The sequence below is a fragment of the Megascapheus bottae genome, chromosome 17 (genome assembly GCF_031878675.1).
Source record: "Megascapheus bottae isolate mThoBot1 chromosome 17, mThoBot2.hap1, whole genome shotgun sequence".
Classification (NCBI taxonomy): Eukaryota; Metazoa; Chordata; class Mammalia; order Rodentia; family Geomyidae; genus Megascapheus; species Megascapheus bottae.
The window spans coordinates 11,009,358-11,028,791 of record NC_143525.1 but is presented as its reverse complement, the minus strand read 5'-3'; the positions used below and the strand labels follow the sequence as shown (position 1 = coordinate 11,028,791).

Here is a 19,434-nt window from a genome sequence, read left to right as displayed (position 1 = left end):
AAATCTCCTGGACTTTCCTGCCTGGGCTGGCTTTGAACTGAAATCCTCAGATCTCAGCTTCCTGAGTGACTAGGATTACAGGTGTGAGCCACTAGTACCTGGCTTTACCATCTTCTTATCCATTATCTCCCAGATCCCCCCCCCCTCTTTTTGTCCCCAAGGATCTTAAGATCTTGGCATTACTTTAGACCTCAAAATTTGCTCTCCTCAGGCCAGGAGTTTGGCCTAGTGGTAGAGTGCTTGCCTAGTATGCACAAAGACCGGGGTTCAATTCCTTGGTACCACATACATAGGAAAAAGCTGGAAGTGGTGCTGTGACTCAAGTGGTAGAGCACTAGTCTTTTTTGGAGTAGCATCTGAAGGGGAGGGACCTTCTAGAGGTCCTTTTTCCATGTCTGTTTCACTCTAAAGGAAAAATAAAAATCTATTCTGGCCACAAACTTCATCTTCTAGTTGGTCTGAGGAGCTGAAAAGCACCCCCATTCTGAAGCAGCAACCATCTTGTTGTTTATGTAAACTGTGAGTGACCCAAAAGTGAACATAAATTAAAAAAAAAAAACAGAATTGTGGTGCCATTAAGTCACAGGAACTGACCTGAGTTAAAATTAACCAGAACCCGTGTAAATTCAAGGGATGGCATTTGTTTTCTATAACCATAAAACTACCCTCAGACAGCTAATTAGGACTCTACTGACATGGGAATCTCCCTTAGCTCCCACTGCCCTGAACTGTCCCTAACCCCTACCTTATCTCACTCCAATAGCTGATTGCTGTGTTGATGTAAATCTGTAGTCTTTGCCTTTAAAAGCCCTGTAGAAAAGCTGTTCAGGGCTTCCTCCTGGGCTCCCGCTGTATGGGAGTGTAGGACCAAGCCCCAGCTAGCCCGCCTGAATAAAGCCTTGCTTTTGCATTTCGGAATGTCTGACTCTCGGTGGTCTCTTGGTGGTCGTCCTGAGACTTGGGCATAACAGGTCTATAGTAGGGGACTAAGAACCCCCATCCAGAATGGTTGATATAACTTAAAATCTTAAACAATAGTGTTGCGAAACAGAAGGGATAATAATTATAATAATAATACTTGGAGGCAGGAGCCAATGGCTTACATCTGTCATCCTAGCTACTCAGGAAGTTGAGATCTGAAGATCTTGATTCAAAGCTAGTCTGGGAATAAGAGACCCTTGTCTTCAATGAACAAAAACCTGGGCTGTTAGTACATCAGCCAACCCGCAAAGCAGGCAGGCATGTTCAAGCCTGAGTTCAAGCCCCCAATAACAGAAACTGCCACCTTGCATCTGCGCTTAAGGTTGCTGTTCCTCCATCACTTGGGCATTCAGCTGCCAAGCCCTATTTACTGTTCCCGAGGGCCCACCCACTCCCTTGTTACTGGAACATCTATCCAAGGCCCAAAGGCCTAAATATTCCTGTAAAAACGCAAGAGACCTGACACCTTCTCAAGTCTATCCCTTCACGGACGCAGTCACTCGCTAGCATCTAATAATTTCTGTCGTCCTACAAGAACACTCGCTCTCCTCTACTCCCCTAAAACCCGATCAGAAGCCAAACGGGAGACCCAGCTTTAGACGCTCCCATCAAGCCCAGGCAGGTGCCCACCCACCGGCCGCCAGAGGAAGTGGGCGGGGCAAGGGCCCTCGGCGCGCGCGGATGACGTCAGCGAGGGCGGGACTTGGATCGGCGTGAGCGGCCGTCCGCCCTCGGGTAAGTGCAGCTGCGCGCCCCTGCCAGCGCCGGCGCTTCTCTCCTTCCTCCCGTCCCCCCCGGCGCCGTCTGGGTGGTCTCAGCCCCTCGGTCAGGCGGAGTTAGGGCATCTGGGGGTCCGCGTCCCTGAGGGAGTGGGGTGCGTCCGCCGGTGAGCGTCTTTCACCGACCCTCGCTGTGATGACCGGCCACGTGAAAAGCCCGCCTCCCTCTCCTAGTCCATTGATTGACTTTACGGAGAGTGTGTTGGTCGTCTGCTTAGCATTCTACACCACGCTCGTTAGGGGTACAGCCCTCCACTCCCGGAGCTTACATGTGTACAGTTGAGAGTAAAAGATGAACGCTTAAGATGATTTCAGGAAAGACTGGCCTGAAGTGGGGTTGTGGGAGCGGAGGGCAGAGAGCTGAGGAGTGTAGAAATCGTCCAGTCTACAAGTTTCCGTTTGTTTGCTTCTTTTTTTGTTTTTTGCCAGTCCTGGGCTTAAGCTCAGGGCCTGAGCACTGTCCTTGGATTTTTCTCAAGTCTAGAGCTGTACCATTTGAGCCTCAGCACCACTTCTGGCTTTTTCTAAGTATGTGGCACCAAGGAATCGAACCTGGGTCTTCGTGCATGCTAGGCAAGCACTCTACCACTAGGCCAAACTCCCAGCCCGTTTGTTTGCTTCTTAAGCGGGAGTTTAAATAAAGTGGGTATGGTTTAAACTTTGCCAATTGAATGGACGTGTAGCACACACAGCCCACTAGATGGTTTTTCTTGTGAGGACTACATGGTAAAACCCAAAACTTTCAAAGTGGTAAGTGCCCCTTAAGGAGTTGTCAAGTAATGGCTACTTAGGAGAGGCTGATCAAATAAGGCTTTTCTGTGAAGGTGAATTTCTCTTGGAATTGTAGCTCTTTCTAGAGCTAGGAGCTAAATACGCAAATATCAGGTTAAAAAAAAATAATGATGTCTTTCAGACTTGAGCCTGGCAAATTCCAGAGTAGACTAGAAACTACTGTGGCTGATTCATTCTAGGTGAGTGTGGTGACAAGATTATGAATTAGAGTACCTTGGGCTAAATAGCTAGTTCTAGACAACAGACATGGTTTCTTGTTTTTGTCTTTGTAGTGATCTTCCTATGATTTTACATGAATCCCAAGGAATGTACATGTGCATCTCATCCCATATTACCAACACCTACTTTGTGGGTAGGGATGGGATCCATACACTGAAATTAAACCCAAGGCCTCACATATACTAAGCACATACTCTGGCGGTGAGCTACACTCAGCCCATGTTTTGCAGATTAGTTAAAATGTAAGGGGCCGAGAGTTTGGCCTAGAGGCAGAGTATTTGCCTAGCATACACAAAGACCTGGGTTTGATTCCTCAGTACTACATGCATACAAAAGCCAGGAGTGGTGCTATGGCTCAAGTGGTAGAGCACTAGCCTTGAGGAAAGCCCAAGGACAGTGCTCAGGCCCTGAGTTCAGTCCTGAGGACTGGCAAAAAAAATTTAAAAAATTAAAAAAAAAATTAAGATTACGTTGTTTCTCTGAATGCCCCTGTTATTTTGTCCTAGCTTATTACTAATATCTAGGCTGTCCTTGAAACCTGAAATTAGCACTGATGAAGTAGCTCAAGAGGCATAGTACCTGCTTAGCAATTGCTTTGCTCTGAGTTCAAACCCCAGGGGCCCAGAGTTGGTCCATGGTAAGAGTGCTTGCATAGCATACACAAAGACCGGAGTTCAAATCCTTGGTACCACATACATAGAAATAGCTGGAAATGGTGCTGTGGATCAAGTTGTAGAGCTCTAGCCTTGAGAAAGCCCTAGGACAGTGGTCAGGCCCTGAGTTCAAGCCCCAGAACTGGCAAAAACAAAAACAAAGAAACAAACAAAAAAACCCTGGGGCCAGGAGTTTGGCCTAGTAGTAGAGTGCTTGCCTAGCATGCATGAAGACCTGGGTTCCATTCTTCAGTACCACATACATGGAAAAGCTGGAAGTGGTGCTGTGGCTCAAGTGGTAGAGCTCTAGCCTTGAGAAAAGTCCAAGGACAGTGCTCAGGCCCTGAGCTCAAGCCCAGGACTAGGAAAACAAACAAACCCAGTACCTCTATCTCATAACCCTGGAAAAGAAACTTGAAATAATTTTGACACTTAAGTTCTTGTTAAAATTTTTTTTTTTCTAAATTTAGGATCCTAACTCATCACTTCAGGAAAGATATACCTGCAGAGATGTCTCCAGTCCTTCACTTTTATGTTCGTCCCTCTGGCCATGAGGGAGCAGCGTCTGGACATACTCTACGGAGACTTCAGGGGAAACTTGCAGAGCTACAGAGTGTGGAGACAGAGCTGTGCTACAATGTGGACTGGACAGGTTGGGCCCCAGGTATTGGATTCCTAAGGAGGTTCCCTGGTACCAGGAGGTTCCTCAGGTTTTCTTGTGCCCTGTCTTCCTGTAGCCACAGCCCTCCCAAGTGCTGAGGAGATGAAGAAGCTGTTATGGCTGTTCGGCTGCCCCCTGTTACTGGATGATGTTGCTCAGAAATCCTGGCTCCGTCCTGGCCCCAATGACCTGCTGCTGGAGGTTGGGCCCAGGTATGTGGGTTCATTCCAGGACAGCTTGTTTGATGTTCCAAGGCTCATCTTTCCTTTCAGACTCACAATCTCCTCCTTCTTCTTCTGTTCTACTCCTTATGGCCCTTGGAGGATTTGGATTTTCCTCTGGCTGCATTCTACTTCCTGTTTAGGACCCCCTAAATAGGTACCTCTGCAGATTGAACCAGTTAGTTCCTAGACATGTTCTTGAAATAATTAACTGCTTATATTTGGATACATTTTAGGTGCAGGTTTTGTTTGTTTTGTTTTGTGCTGACACTGTGGCTTGAACTCAGGGCCTGGGAACTGCTCCTGAGCTCTTTTGCTCAAGACTGGTGTTCTGTTCTGTCCTGGAATGACAACCCTACTTTCTGCTTTTTGATGGCTAAGTAGACAAGAATCTTGTGGGCTTTCCAGACCAGGCTGTTTTTTTTTTGTTGTTGTTGTTTTTAAATTGGTTGAACTCAGGGCCTGGGCAGGCTGGCTTTGAACTGTGATCCTCAGATCTCAGCCTCCTGGGTAGCTAGGATTATAGGCCTGAGCCACTGCGCCTGGGCAAACCAGGTTAGTTTTAAACCTAGATCTCAGCCTTCTGAGTAGCTAGCACTTAGCACTTAACTTTTGTTGTTGTTGAATGAGGTTTTTAGGGGACTTTGGGTGGCTTAAGCTCAGGGATATTGATCTCAGCCTCTTAACTAGGTAGGTTTACAGGGGAGAGCCACTGGTGCCTGGTTGACTTTTTTTTTTTTTTTTTCCTTGGCAGTTGTGGGGCTTGAACTCTGGGCCTATCCCTGAGCTCTTCAACTCAAGGCTAGCACTCTACCACTTGAGCCGCAGGGCCACTTCTGGTTTTCTGGAGGGTTAATTGGAGATAAGAGTCTCATAGACAATTTTGTCCCCAGCTGGCTTTGAACCACAGTCCCCAGACCTCAGCCTCCTAAGTAGATATGATTACAGTATGAGCCACTGGCACCTGGCTTTTTTTTTTTTTTTTTAAATCTGGTACCAAGGTTTGAACTCAATTTAATTGTTACCAAGGTTTGAACTAAGGGCCTTGCATTTGTTTAGTTGGTGTACTGTCACTTCAGCCACTCCCTCAGCCTAGTTTTTTGTTGGTTAGAAAATGGAGTTTCTGGGGCGTCTCTTCTCAGGCTGGCCTCAAATTGCCATCCTCTGGTTCTCAATCTCCTGAGTAAGTTAGGATTATGGTATAAGCTTCTGGCCCTAGACTTGATCACGACTTTTGAAAGCAGGTTTCTTGGTGACCAGTCTTAGGCTTAAGATCAATAGAAAGATAGTGGGAGTTGGACAGTGGGGAGCAAGATCCACCTCCCCCTCTACCTGAGCCCTGCACCGACTCAGATTCTTCTAATCATCTGTTTCACTCCTCAGGCTGAATTTTTCAACCCCAGCATCCACCAACATTGTTTCTGTGTGCCAGGCTTCTGGATTGGACGCTGTGAAACGTGTGGAGACCACCCGGCGTTACCGGCTTTCGGTGAGGCAGTAGACTGTCAGGGTAGAGAATCAGGTGGACCCCACGTGCACTAGAGTTAAGAGTTTAGCTCCTAAACTCTGGGGAAGTAATGGGAAACGCAGCGGGGAAGAGCTGTATGGTTGTGAAAGTTGTTTGCTTAAATGAAGGGTGAATGAGTTAGAAGTCCAGCTTGGGCTTCCTGACTAGATTTATATTCTGGCATACATTCATGCCTGGAAGGGAGATTTTTTTTTTTGTGTGTGTGTGGCCTAAACAAAGGTGCTACATGGGATCTAAGAATGTAGCTTATTGATAAGTGCTTGCCTGGTATATATATATATATATATATATATATATATATATATATATATATATATGATACTGGGTTTGATACCCAGCACTGCAAAAAAAAAAAAAAAAAAGCTGGATGTGGTGGCACATGCCTGTGATCCTAGCTACTCAGGAGGCTGAGATCTGGAGATCAAGGTTCAGAGCCAGCCTGGGCACAAAAAAACCTGAGACTCTTATCTCCGCTTAACCCCTAGAAAACGGGAAGTGGGGTTTGGCTCAATGGTAGGATGGTAACCTTGAGCTGAAGAGCTAAGGGACAGCGCCCAGGCTGAGTTCAAGTCCCATGATTCCCCCCCCCCCCCAAAAAAAAGCCACATGCTACAAAGATGAAGAAGGCTAGCATTGATTGAAGGGCTCAGGATGGGCCCTTTCCATTCTTCAACTTTATTCCTTGTTCTCTGTGTGTGTCTCATTGCTAGTTTCCCCACCCTCCTTCGGCTGAGATAGAAGCCATTGCTCTGGTTGTTCTCCATGATCGGATGACGGAGCAGCACTTTCCCACTCCCATCCAGAGCTTCTCCCCTGAGAGCATCCCAGCCCCCCTTCACAGTTCCATTAACATACTAGCTGAGGGTCGGTCTGCCCTGGAGAAAGCCAACCAGGAGCTGGGTAAGCAGGGGACCCTGGGAGTGGTAGTTACCAGGCCAGGATAATACAGCAGGGATGCTGACACCTGAGGATTATAGTCAGCTTCTCCAGCTCTGAGTTTGTCTTCCAGGTCTGGCTCTAGACTCCTGGGACTTGGATTTCTACACCAAGCGCTTCCAGGAGCTGCAGCGGAACCCAAGCACTGTAGAGGCCTTTGATTTGGCTCAGTCCAATAGGTGAGGGGGAATGGGGTCACTCACATGGAGTGTCAAAGGGGAGACCATAGGGACTTGTTTTCTTGGCTGGCCTCACTATGGGGACCTCCTTGAGTCTGTTTGAGCACCTAGGCTCCTCTGTCGAACCAGGAATCTACTTTTGAATCTTTGGTTTGATCTTTATTTTGGGTAGTCCATTGTAGCAGAGTACTTGTTAAATGATAGATTTCTGGCATGTATTTTGATCTATTATCAATACTAAATAAGGCCCAGTACTGGTGGCTGACACCTGTAACCCTAGCTACTCAGGAGGCTGAGATCTGAGGATGGTGGTTCAAAGTCAGCATGGGCAGGAAAGTCGATGAGACTTATCTCCAATTAAACACCAGAAAAGCTGGAAGTGGAGGTGGCTCAAGTGGTAGTGTTAGTCTTGAGCAAAAAAAGCTAAAGGACAGTTAGTTCAAGTCCTAAGGCCAGCACAAAATAACAAGAAAAAACACTTAAAAAATTAAAAGAACTGTAAGGCTGTAACTTCTGTTGAGAATACATGTTACTGAGAATTGACATATGTTCTTCTACCTTTCCCTCTCCATGTCACCCTTCAGCGAGCATAGCCGACACTGGTTCTTCAAGGGCCAGCTGTACGTGGATGGGGAAAAGCTGCCACACTCTCTGTTTGAGTCCATCATGAGTACCCAGATATCTTCAAATCCCAATAACATCCTCAAGTTCTGTGACAACAGCAGGTTGGCGGTGTCCTGGGCTGGGGTGGCCTTGAGCCTGGGGGATAGGAGGTCCAGGCCCTCGTTGGTTTGGTAGAGATCAGGAAGAGAGCAGGGAACAGAATGGATATGTCCACAGTGCTATCCAGGGGAAGGCAGTCCGATTTCTACAGCCTGAGGACCCTACACAGCCGAGCTGCTTTGGGCAACAGCAGAGGCTGAGACATGTTGTTTTCACTGCAGAGACACACAACTTTCCCACAGGTAAGAGATTAGGTGAGGTTAGGAAGAAAGGGAAGGTCAAGGCCTCTGGGCTAAGCCTGAAACAGGGAAGCTGTCATTATTCCCATGGGTGGTGGTCAGGGTTGGGGTTGGTCTCTGTGACACCCACACCTCTTCCCTTTTCTCTCTGCAGGAGTGGCCCCCTTCAGTGGTGCAACCACAGGCACAGGGGGCCGCATCCGAGATGTTCAGTGCACGGGCCGAGGGGCCCACGTAGTGGCTGGTACTGCTGGCTATTGCTTTGGAAACCTGCATATCCCAGGTGCCATCTTCTTTCTACTCACCTTTCTTTCCAGATCCTTTGTCTTGGCAGGCACCAGACTTCTCTCTTATAGGACAGTGTCATCTGGGTGCCTTTACTTAGAACTGGCTTTGCAGAACCACAATTTTTCTTTAGAAACTACCATTCAGCAGGGCACTGGTTGCTCACACTTGTAATCCTAGCTACTTAGGAGGCTGAGTTTTAAGCGATGTGGTTCAAAGCCAGCCAGGGCAGAAAAAGTCTGTGAGATTCTTGTCTCTAATAAACTACTCAGAAAAAGCTGCAAGTGGTCCTGTGGCTCAAAAGTGCTAGAGTGTTAGCCTTGAACATAAAGATGCTCAGAGACAGCACCCAGGCCCTGAGTTCAAGCACCAGCGCCAGCAAAAAAGAAAGAAGGAAAAAGGAAGCTACCATTCACTCAGGAAATGTGATATTGGGTGGGTCTGTCATCAACATTTTTGCCAGAAATTTAGTTTCATTTCTTTTCTTTTCTCTCTTTTTTTTTTTTTTTTCATCCAGTCCTGGAGCTTGAACTCAGGGCCTAGGCACTGTCTTTGAGTTTTTCTCAAGGCTAGTGCTCTACCACTTGAACCACAGCACCACTTCCAGCTTTTTTCTGTGAATGTGGTACCAAAGAATCAAATCCAGGACACTGTACATGCTAGGCAAACACTCTACCACTAGACTATGCTTTCAGCAGAAATTTAGTTTCTTAAACTTGAAGAAGTCTGGTCTGGGACCGGGGATGTAGCTCAGTGATTAAAGAGTTCTTGTTTAGCATGTGCAAAACCCTGAGTTTCATCCTCTATCCCATGAAGAAGTCTGGTGCTGAGAGGAAGAAAGGCTGATGGGGGAGGTGAAGAGCAAACCCATACTCAGCAGGCTTTCCACCTCCCTCCCAGCAGGTAGTCTGGGTAGCTTACTCTTTTCCCTGCCAATGCATCCTTTGTCTTGCATCTTTACAGTCTATTTAGCTTTTTTCTTCCCTCTCAGGCTACAGTCTTCCCTGGGAAGATCCAAGCTTCCAGTACCCAGGGAACTTTGCCCGGCCCCTGGAAGTTGCCATTGAGGCCAGTAATGGGGCTTCAGACTATGGCAACAAGTTTGGGGAACCAGTGCTCGCTGGTAAGCCTTGGGGGGTATGGGAGACTATTAGACACCAATCCTAGAGGGACTTGGGGGCAGTGTGGTCCAGGACTGGACACTGAGCTGGGGCTTAATCCCTTCCCCCCACCTCATGATGTCTACTCTCCAGGCTTCGCTCGGTCCTTTGGACTCCAGCTCCCAAATGGTCAACGGCGTGAGTGGATCAAGCCCATCATGTTTAGTGGTGGCATTGGATCTATGGAAGATGAGCATGTGAGCAAGGAGCCCCCAGAGCCTGGTGAGAGCCTGCCATCTTCCTTTGTGTCTAGCCAGTTTCCTAGTGTAGGGTAGCTGCCATGTGAGGATATTTTTTTTTTTTTGCCAGTCCTGGGGCTTGAGAGCTTGAACTCAAGGCCTGAGCACTGTCCTTAGGCTTTTTCCCCAAGGCCAGCACTTTGCCACTTAAGCCACAGCACCACTTCTATGTACCACTTTTCTGTGTATGTAGTACCAAGAAAGCAAACTGGGTCTTTGTGCATGCTAGGCAAGCACTCTTCTACTAGGCCAGACTTCTGGTCCCTTCTTTTTCTTTTTCTGTTTGCAGTGTGTGTGTTAATAAGAAAGCATTGCCTAATCCAAGGTTGCAAAGATTTACTTGTATGTCTTCTCAGATACTTTTGTAATTTTAATTTTTACTTGCAGGTTTGTGATGCTTTTATTTTTCTTTTTATGATTAAACCCAGGACCTCACACATACTAAGGACAATATCTGCCATTGAGTTACATCCCTAGGTCCTCTGATACCGTTTTGACTGTGTGTGTGGTTGCGTGCATGCACGTGCCTGTTCTGGAGCTTGAACTCAGGGCCTAGGTGTTGTCCCCGAGCTTCTTTTTGCTCAAGTCTAGCACTCTACCATTTGAGTCACAACTACTTTTTTAGCTTCTTTTTGGTGTTTAATTGGAGATCAGAGTCTCAAACTTTCATGCCTGGGTTGGCTTGAACTGGGATCCTCACATCATAGCCTCCTGATCAACTAGGATTAGAGATGTGAACTATTGGCTACAACTAAATTCTCACTCTCTTTTTTTTTTTTTTTTTTTTTTTGCCAGTCCTGGGGCTTGAACTCAGGGCCTGAGCACTGTCTTTGGGCTTTCTCAAGGCTAGCGCTCTACCACTTAAGCCACAGCACCCTTTCCAGCCTTTTCTATGTATGTGATACTGAGGTATCAAGCCTGGGTCTTCGTGTATGCTAGGCAAACACTCTACCACTAGGCCACACTCCCGGCCCAGAATACATTTTTTGAAGCATCTTCCCAAAGAATAGTTGTATTTGTGTACTTGTGGGCACATTTTCTTCTCTAGATAGTTGGCTCTCCTCTGTTCAGTCAAGTGCTGTGATCTTGTTCCCCTCACATCGCCTTCCTTGTCCTCACTTACTTTAATGTCTCCGTATTGCTGTCCCCTTAGAATCTGATTCCTCACTCCTTCCTTGTAGGCATGGAGGTTGTGAAGGTTGGGGGTCCTGTCTACAGGATTGGAGTTGGGGGAGGAGCTGCTTCGTCTGTGCAGGTGAGTACAAATAGCTAAGGACACAGATTCTGTGCTGTCACAGCTGCCAGTGGATGGGTGGATAGTGAGTGGCTTTTTTCCCCTGTCCTCCATGAGCTGAGTTATGCTTTATGTTCCTTCCCTCAGGTACAGGGAGACAACGCCAGTGACCTGGACTTTGGAGCTGTGCAGCGAGGAGACCCGGAGATGGAACAGAAGATGAACCGTGTGATCCGGGCTTGTGTGGAGGCTCCCAGGGGAAACCCCATCTGCAGCCTCCATGACCAAGGCGCTGGGGGCAACGGTGAGCAAAGGGCCTGCCTGTCCTCTGACAGCTTTTGTTTAGGCAGCCTTCGCCCAGCTCTGCATCAGCTTCTTCACGTGTGTGTGTGTGTGTGTGTGTGTGTGGGTGTGTGTGTGTGTGTGTGTGGTGTGTGCATGTGCTGTCTACATGTTGATACTAGAGCTTGAACTCAGGGCCTGGGTGCTATCCTTAGCTTTTTTTTTCTTTTCTCTTCCACTCAAGACTTGAACTACACCTCCACTACTGGCTTTTTGTTGATTAATTGGAGATAAGAATCTCACAGACTTCTTGCTTATGCTGGCTTTGAACCACCATCCTCTCAAATCTCAGCATCCTGAGTAGCTAGGACTAATAGGCATGAGCCACTGGCACCTGGTGTTCCTTCCCCCTCCCTCCCAACACACATTTTGGACAAGATTGGGTAGAGAGCCAGTTGTCATGGGACAGTGGAGATCAGAGACTGGTCCTTTGTTTCCATGGGGCTGACTGACTGGGTCACTACCACCTCTCCTTGCAATCCTCTCCCTAGGCAATGTTCTGAAGGAACTGAGTGACCCTGAGGGAGCTGTCATTTACACCAGCTGCTTCCAGGTAGATATCATCCTACCTCCCCCAGCACCTGGCCTCCCTATCTTCCTTCCATTCCCAGTCTCAATGGGAAGCATGGCAGTGCCCACTGACCTTTCCCCTTCCTTCCTGTGGGTCTATGCAGCTGGGCGACCCAACCCTGAATGCCCTGGAAATCTGGGGGGCTGAGTACCAGGAATCAAATGCACTTTTGCTGAGATCCTGCCACCGGGACTTTCTGAGTCATGTCAGTGCCCGGGAGCGCTGCCCTGCCTGCTTTGTGGGGACTATCACCGGAGACAAGAGGGTATGTCGGGAGCAAACCCTGTAGGCAGGTTTAACTTGTCTGGGTACATGGGCTGGAGGGAGATTGTTCAAGGGAGGGAGAGAAGAGGATGGAGATGTAGGCAGCAAAGAGAAGGTTGGATTCTGCAGAAGAAGCCAAATAAAGGGCGGAGGGAACATGTCTGTCCTGACCTCTGGGTGATTTCCCTGCTATATTCATAATCTCATTCCTTCTGGTCCATAGATAGTGCTGGTGGATGATCGAGAGTGTCCTTTGGGAAGAAATGGCCGGGGAGATGTCCCTCCAAGGCCTCCCCCAACCCCTGTGGACTTGGAACTTGAGTGGGTGCTGGGCAAGATGCCTCAGAAGGTATGTGGAATAGGGACCTGGGTGTGTTCCCTCTATGATCTGTGTCCTTCCAAGGCCCCCCTTCTAGACAGGTGCTTTATCATACCTGCATGCTCAGACATCCCCGTTGTTTTTTTCTATCGCAGGAATTCTTTCTCAAGAGGAACCCTCCTGTGCTACAGCCTCTATCCTTGCCACCAGGGCTGAGTGTGTACCAGGCTCTTGAGAGGGTTCTAAGGCTGCCTGCTGTGGCCAGCAAGCGCTACCTCACCAACAAGGTCCTCCCACACCCTACCCAGACCCCTCAGCCCCTACATCTTTCTTCTCATATCCTTCCTGGCTTCCCACGCTCAGAGACTCTGGTAGGGGGCCCCAGGCAGGGGGTGGGGAGGTATATGACTTGGACAAAATAGCCTCCCTTGGGGCCACGAGTTAGATCTAGTGGTAGAGTGCTTGCCTAGCATGCACGAAGACCCGGGTTCCATTCTTCAGTGCCACATACATAGGAAAAAGCCGGAAATGGTGCTATGGCACAGTGGTAGAGCTCTAGCCTGAGAAAATCCAAGGACAGAGCTCAGGCCCTGAGTTCAAGTGCTGAAACGGGTGGGGGAAAGAGGAGAAGCCTCCCTCATGGCCTGGTCTCCTTGTTGTTCACCTTCTGTGTGCTCTATCCTGCATATTGGGGAGCCAGGTCTCCTACCACCCCATGTCATCTCCCTGTCCCTTTAACCCTCTTCCATTTGCCCCTGGGTCCACAGGTTGACCGCTCTGTGGGTGGCCTCGTAGCCCAGCAGCAGTGTGTAGGGCCCCTCCAGACTCCTTTGGCTGATGTGGCTGTTGTGGCACTGAGTCACCAGGAGCTTGTAGGGGCTGCTACTGCCCTGGGAGAGCAGCCAGTGAAGAGCCTGCTGGACCCCAAGGTTGCTGCCCGGCTGGCTGTGGCAGAGGCCCTCACTAATCTGGTGTTTGCTCTAGTCACCGATCTCCGCGTGAGTCCCCCTGTAGCTTTGGCTATTTAACATCAGTGGCTTATTCTCCTCTCTGTCCTTTGTTTTTTAAGCTCTTAAGCTCCCCAAGCTCTCTTCTCTAATGCCAGCATCACTGTTCCCAGGATGTGAAATGCAGTGGGAACTGGATGTGGGCAGCCAAGCTCCCGGGCGAGGGTGCAGCTCTGGCTGATGCCTGCGAGGCTATGGTGGCAGTGATGGCAGCCCTGGGTGTGGCCGTGGATGGTGGCAAGGACTCCCTCAGCATGGCTGCCCGGGTTGGGACTGAGACCGTGCAGGCTCCTGGTGAGGCTCAGGGCCTCCCAAGAAGGAAAGGAGAGGGTTGTGGGGCTCATCTGGTGTTCCATTCTATCTTATTCCTTGTTTTTCTGCAGGGTCGCTGGTCATCTCAGCCTATGCTGTCTGTCCAGACATCACAGCCACTGTGACCCCTGACCTCAAGCATCCTGGGAGGAGAGGTATGGATTCATCCCCCTCCCTGCATGGCATCTTCCTTGTGACTCCTAGGCTCCATCTTCTTGGCCCTAGCCTGTCACTTTCTGGCACTAGCAATCTGAGGCATTGGGCAAGGCTGTGAATGCTTTAAGGACGGATCTTCCCGAGCTGACCTTCCTCTCCCTTTATCCCGTGCCTTCTTCCCAGGCCATCTGCTGTACGTGCCTCTGAGCCCCGGGCAGCACCGCCTCGGGGGCACAGCTCTGGCCCAGTGCTTCTCCCAGCTTGGAGACCATCCTCCTGATCTGGACTATCCTGAGAACCTGGTGCTGGCCTTCAACATCACCCAGGGCTTGCTGAAAGGTGAGGGAGCCTGGGTATAGGGGTGATAGAGCTAGTATGGAGGTAGAGCGATTCGGGCCCTGCCCCTGGTTCTGTGTATGCCTGCCTGCTCACCCCTTCTCACAGCTCTCTAGTCGTGGGAGGACCTGTCACGCTCGGCCCAGAGTTCCTGAGCGTGTTACCTCCTTCCTCCAGACCGCAGCCTCTGCTCAGGTCATGATGTCAGCGATGGAGGCCTCATCACCTGCCTTCTAGAGATGGCCTTTGCTGGGAATTGTGGGATAGAGGTGGATGTGCCTGCCCCAGGGATTGATGGTGAGAAACTGAGGGTCTCTCTTAGGCCTTAACTGCCTTCCCCACCCTGCAGACTCCAGCTACTAAAGAATGGAGTGTCTTTGGGCTTGTTTTCTGAGTTCCCTATCTGTTATGCCTCCTGACCTCTGAATCCAATGGCACTCTCGGTTTCTGACTACAGCCCTCTCGGGCCTCTCACAATCCTTGGCACAACTTGTAGTCCTATCTTCCCAGTCCTCTGAGTCCTGGCAGTACCCTGTCACCTTGACTCACCCGCTTTGCTCCCTCAGTGCTGCCAGCGCTGTTTGCTGAGGAGCCTGGCCTAGTGCTGGAGGTGCAGGAGGCAGACGTGGCTGGAGTGCTGCAGCGGTACTGGAGTGCCGGCCTGCACTGCTTGGAGCTGGGCTACACGGGCGAGCCTGGGCCTCACGCCATGGTGAGGAAGCCAGGGAGAGAGTGGTGCCTATGGGGAGGTGGACTGAGGAAGCCTCGGGCCACAGAGCCTGCCATGGAGGGAAGGTTCTTTCTTCTAGCCTTAATCGATGATTTTCCCCTCCCCAGGTCCGGGTATCACTGAATGGGGCTCTAGTTATGGAGGAGCCTGTTGGGCAGCTGCGAGCCCTCTGGGAGGAGACGAGTTTCCAGCTGGACCGGCTGCAGGCAGAGCCACACTGTGTTGCAGAGGAGGAGCAGGGCTTAAGGGAGCGCACAGGGCCTAGCTACTGCCTGCCTCCCACCTTCCCCACGGCCTCTGTGCCTAGGGAGCCAGGTAAGGGATTGGCTTGCCTGGGCTTGGAGCATGGAGTGAGAAGCCTGGCTGCCTGAGTCAGCCCTGGAGAAGTTGTGTGGGTATTTGTGGTGGGGAGGTAAACTTCAGGTCCAAAGACACTTCTTCCAGGTGGTCCCACTCCCCGAGTTGCCATCTTGAGAGAAGAGGGCAGTAATGGAGACCGGGAGATGGCCGATGCCTTCCATTTGGCTGGGTTTGAGGTGAGCAAGGTGGCTGGCAGGCCTGGGAGCCTTGCCACACCAGCCTTGGGCTGTGGTTCTTCTGATTTCTCTGTCCTGCTAGGTATGGGATGTGACCATGCAGGACCTCTGCTGTGGGGCCATTGGACTGGACGCATTCACTGGTGTGGCCTTTGTGGGCGGCTTCAGCTATGCAGACGTCCTGGGCTCTGCCAAAGGTCAGTGTGGGGACCACTGCAGATCCTCTGCATAGAGCTGAGGAAGTGCCCTGGCCCTTTCCACAAGAAGGGTAGGGATTGGCCTGTGACCTCCACAAAGCCGGAGAGAGTGAACAATCTGGCTCAAGGCCAGATACCAGCAGAAAGCTGAGGTGAGTGGCTGGGTGGAGCTGTGCCAACCTCGAGAGTACATGTCCTATTTAAAGGGGCAGCTGCTGTCCAGCTAGAGCAGATAGTCTTGGGGGGAATGTGACTGTGCATGCTCAGATCTTGGGATTTTTGAGGCAAGGTGTTACATTGTAGCCCAGACCAGTCTTAAACACTGAACCTTCCTACCTTAGTCTCATGAGTGCTAAAATTACAGGTATCACTACCATGCCCAGCTAAGGCCAGATCTTTAGTGTTTTTGAGACAAGTCAAAATGTAGTGGATTATCCGTTTTTTGTTTTTGTGTTTTCCCTACCTGGTGTTAGAGATTGAACCCAGGGTCTTATGCATGCTAGGTAAGCACTCTGCCACTAAGCTTACATGCATTTCCAGGCCAAATCTTATTTTTATTTAATTATTTTTATTTTTTTTGCCAGTCACAGACTTGAACTCAGGGCCTGAGCACTACTATCCTTGGACTTTCTCAAGGCTAGAGCTCTACCACGTGAGCCACTTCTGGCCTTTTCTCTGTATATGGTACCAAGGAATTGAACCCGGGTCTTTATGCATGCTAGGCAAGCACTCTACCACTAGGCCAAACTCCCGACCCCTAGGCAAGCACTCTTATCGCTGGGCCAAACTCCTGGCCTATGTTGTTGTTGGTTGTTGTTTGTTTGTTTTGCCAGTCCTGGGGCTTGAATAAAGGGCCTGGGCATTGTCCTTGGACACTTTTTGCTCAAGGCTATCACTCTGCCACTTCTGTAATTCCAGCTACTTGGGAAAGAGATCTGTAGGATCACCAATGGATACCGACATGGGAAAAGTTTAGGAAGACTCCCTCCCCTCCCAGTTACAACCAATAGTTGTATCCAAAACCCCAGCTTCCAGAATGGAGCAAATAGAAGGATGGAGGTCAAGGCTGGCTTGGGCCAAAAGGGCTAGGGACATAAGTCAAGTGATAGAGCAGCTTCCTGGCAAGGGCAAGATCCTGAGTTCAAATTAGGATCACCAGAAGAAAAAATAAAAAGATAATATTGGTAACTAAAGGGGCTGGGAGTTTGGCCTAGTGGTAGAGTGGTAGAGTGCTTGCCTAGCATGCATGAAGACCCGGGTTCAGTTCCTTGGTACCACATAAATAGAAAAAAGCCAGAAGTGGTGCTGAGGCTCAAGTGGTAGAGCTCTAGCCTTGAGAAAGTCCAAGGACAGTGCTCAGGCCCTAAGCTCAAGCCCAAGACTGGCAAGAAAAAAAAAAAAATTAGTAACTAAAGCACATAAGACCATTTCTTCTTTTGAGCTTTGCCAGAGTCCACAAAGTGGGAAGGCCTGCAGGGATGGAAGAGCACTGGACCCCTTCCTTCTTCGTTGCCCCTATCCTCATGCTTCCTACCTCTCATCTCAGCCTCCGTGTTTCTCCTAGGGTGGGCAGCTGCTGTGACCTTTAATCTTCGGGCCAGGGCTGAGCTGTGGCGCTTCCGGAAGCGTCCTGACACCTTCAGCCTTGGCGTGTGCAATGGCTGTCAACTGTTGGCTCTGCTGGGCTGGGTTGGAGGTGACCTTGATGAAGAGGCCCCCGAAGGGAACCATGACTCCTGGCCTGCCCAGCCTGGCTTACTGCTTCGCCATAATCTGTCTGGGCGTTTTGAGTCCCGATGGGCCAGTGTGCGTGTGGGGCGGGGGCCAGCCCTGATGCTGCGAGGGATGGAGGGGGCCGTGCTGCCTGTGTGGAGTGCCCATGGTGAAGGTAAGACTCTGTAAGATGGAGCTGGGGGCTGGAGGGGGTTTCTCAAGGTTGTGGCCAGGCGGGGGGGGGGGGGGGGGCCACTGAAGGAACTCCGCTTTCACCTTCCTTCTTTCCTCCCAGGTTACATGGCATTCTCTTCTCTGGAACTTCAAGCCCGGATGGAGGCCAAAGGCTTGGCTCCCCTCCACTGGGCAGATGATGATGGGAACCCCACAGAACAGTACCCACTGAACCCCAATGGCTCGCCAGGGGGCGTGGCTGGTGTCTGTTCCCGTGACGGCCGCCACCTGGCGCTCATGCCACACCCTGAGAGGGCTGTGAGGCCTTGGCAGTGGGCATGGCGCCCCCCTCCATTCAACAGCCTCACCACTTCCCCCTGGCTCCAGCTTTTCATCAATGCCTGGAACTGGGCCCTGGAGGAGCACTGCTGAGCAGGCTGGAGGTGACCCTGCCCTCCAAGTGTCTGCTGCCCTTCTCCATCCCTCCCCCCCAAATCCCCTTCAGAAGCGATTGCCTCCCACATGATTGCCTCCTGGACACACAAGGACCAAAAAGCCCAAAATATCTGTTGGTCTGTATCTGCTAGCAATTTGCACAGCTGGAGCTGTTCTTTTTGTGTCCTAACATGGTTTGCCTCCTTCCAGCCCCAGGAGACAGCCTGTAGCTTATAAGAAAAAGCTAATAAGACAAAAGTTAGAGGAGATTTTGCTGGTCTCACTTCACTTCCCAGAAAGTAGTGCAGTGTGCCTCATATCTCTCATTTGGGCTTTTAGGGATGTTTTAGGTCCCTGTTCTTCTCCTCTTCTTTTCCTTTTTTTTTTTTTTTTTTTTTTTGGTTTGAGATAGGATCTTACTCTCTAAGCCAGGCTGCCCTGGTATTCTCAGTCTTCCTGCCTCAGTCTACAGGCTTTTGCCACACCTCACATTATGTCCCCCTTTTCTCATTGGGCATTAGGGTGTGCATATACAGATCTGCCCTTCTGGGAACAGCAAAGTTTATGGTAGTGGATATGAGGAAATTGCTTGCAGGATTTTCTTGTGACGGGATTTGGGGCTGTGTCTTGGGGATAGCCTTGGTGCCTGCCTCTGAAGCCCGTATTCCTGAAATGTGTTTGTCCTATCTTCTTTAGTTTGTTCATATTTCTAGGATAGCTATAGTACCAAGCAGCAACGCGCCTGAATTTAAAATAATAAGGTCTACATAGCACCATGGAGCCAAGCCGGGGTTGGACCTTTAATATGTATTATGAGATCTCACGTAAATTTCGTGAAGTACTTGATAGCCCCTCTCCCCTCTCTCTAACCAAAGGAAGGCTTGTGGGTAATTAAACTGCTTCAGGTTGCTCACTGAATTTCTAAGGGGCAGCTGCTTCCTATCGCTGTGAGGTCACACTTCCGGGAAGCAGCTGCTCTTGCTGGCAGCTGTCCTCCATCGCTTCTTGTTTCCTTGGCTCACAAAGATATGACAGAGGTCACTTCCTCAGGCCTGCTACATTGTTCAAGTGTAGTCATTTTGACCTTCTAAACAAGTTGGGACATCTTGATTAAAGAATTTTTTCTGAAAATGAAGTCTATAAGCTCACATCCCTGAAGGTATGGGGGTGGGGGTGGGGGGCTGGTAAAAGAAAAAAATGATGGATAATGCGTCCGATTGTAGGAGGTAAGAGTCTAATGGCTGGGCGCTGGTGGCTCACACCTACAATCCTAGCTACTCAAGTAACTGAGATCTGAGAATCTCAGTTCAAAGTCACCCTGGGCACAAAAGCCAATGAGACTCTTATCTCCAATTAACTACTAGAAAACCAAAAGTGGTGCGGTGGCTCAAGTTGTAGAGCATTAACCTTGGGTTGAAGAGGTCAAGGACAGTGCTCAGGCCCAGAGTTCAACAACAACAAAATGAAACAATAAAACAAGAGTCTGATGGACTTTTGTGCCTCTGATGACTGA

The 19,434-nt window shown here is 49.8% G+C and overlaps 1 protein-coding gene across 1 annotated transcript; it reads left to right on the top strand.

The window, feature by feature from the left end:
* Positions 1–1,680: 1,680 nt before the first annotated feature.
* On the top strand, positions 1,681–18,677 carry Pfas (phosphoribosylformylglycinamidine synthase). Its single transcript, XM_090349597.1, has 29 exons — positions 1,681–1,716; positions 2,674–2,731; positions 3,895–4,076; positions 4,162–4,297; positions 5,690–5,795; positions 6,545–6,734; positions 6,844–6,949; positions 7,534–7,674; positions 7,790–7,914; positions 8,066–8,194; positions 9,188–9,319; positions 9,450–9,578; positions 10,777–10,850; positions 10,977–11,133; positions 11,663–11,724; positions 11,846–12,007; positions 12,230–12,355; positions 12,481–12,612; positions 13,093–13,323; positions 13,446–13,626; positions 13,716–13,799; positions 13,984–14,139; positions 14,314–14,433; positions 14,703–14,848; positions 14,974–15,181; positions 15,311–15,402; positions 15,485–15,599; positions 17,164–17,487; positions 17,608–18,677. The coding sequence occupies exons 3-29, from the start codon at positions 3,935–3,937 to the stop codon at positions 17,916–17,918; spliced, it is 4,017 nt and encodes a 1,338-aa protein (XP_090205723.1). The 5' UTR covers positions 1,681–1,716; positions 2,674–2,731; positions 3,895–3,934; the 3' UTR covers positions 17,919–18,677.
* The last annotated feature ends 757 nt before the right edge of the window (positions 18,678–19,434 follow it).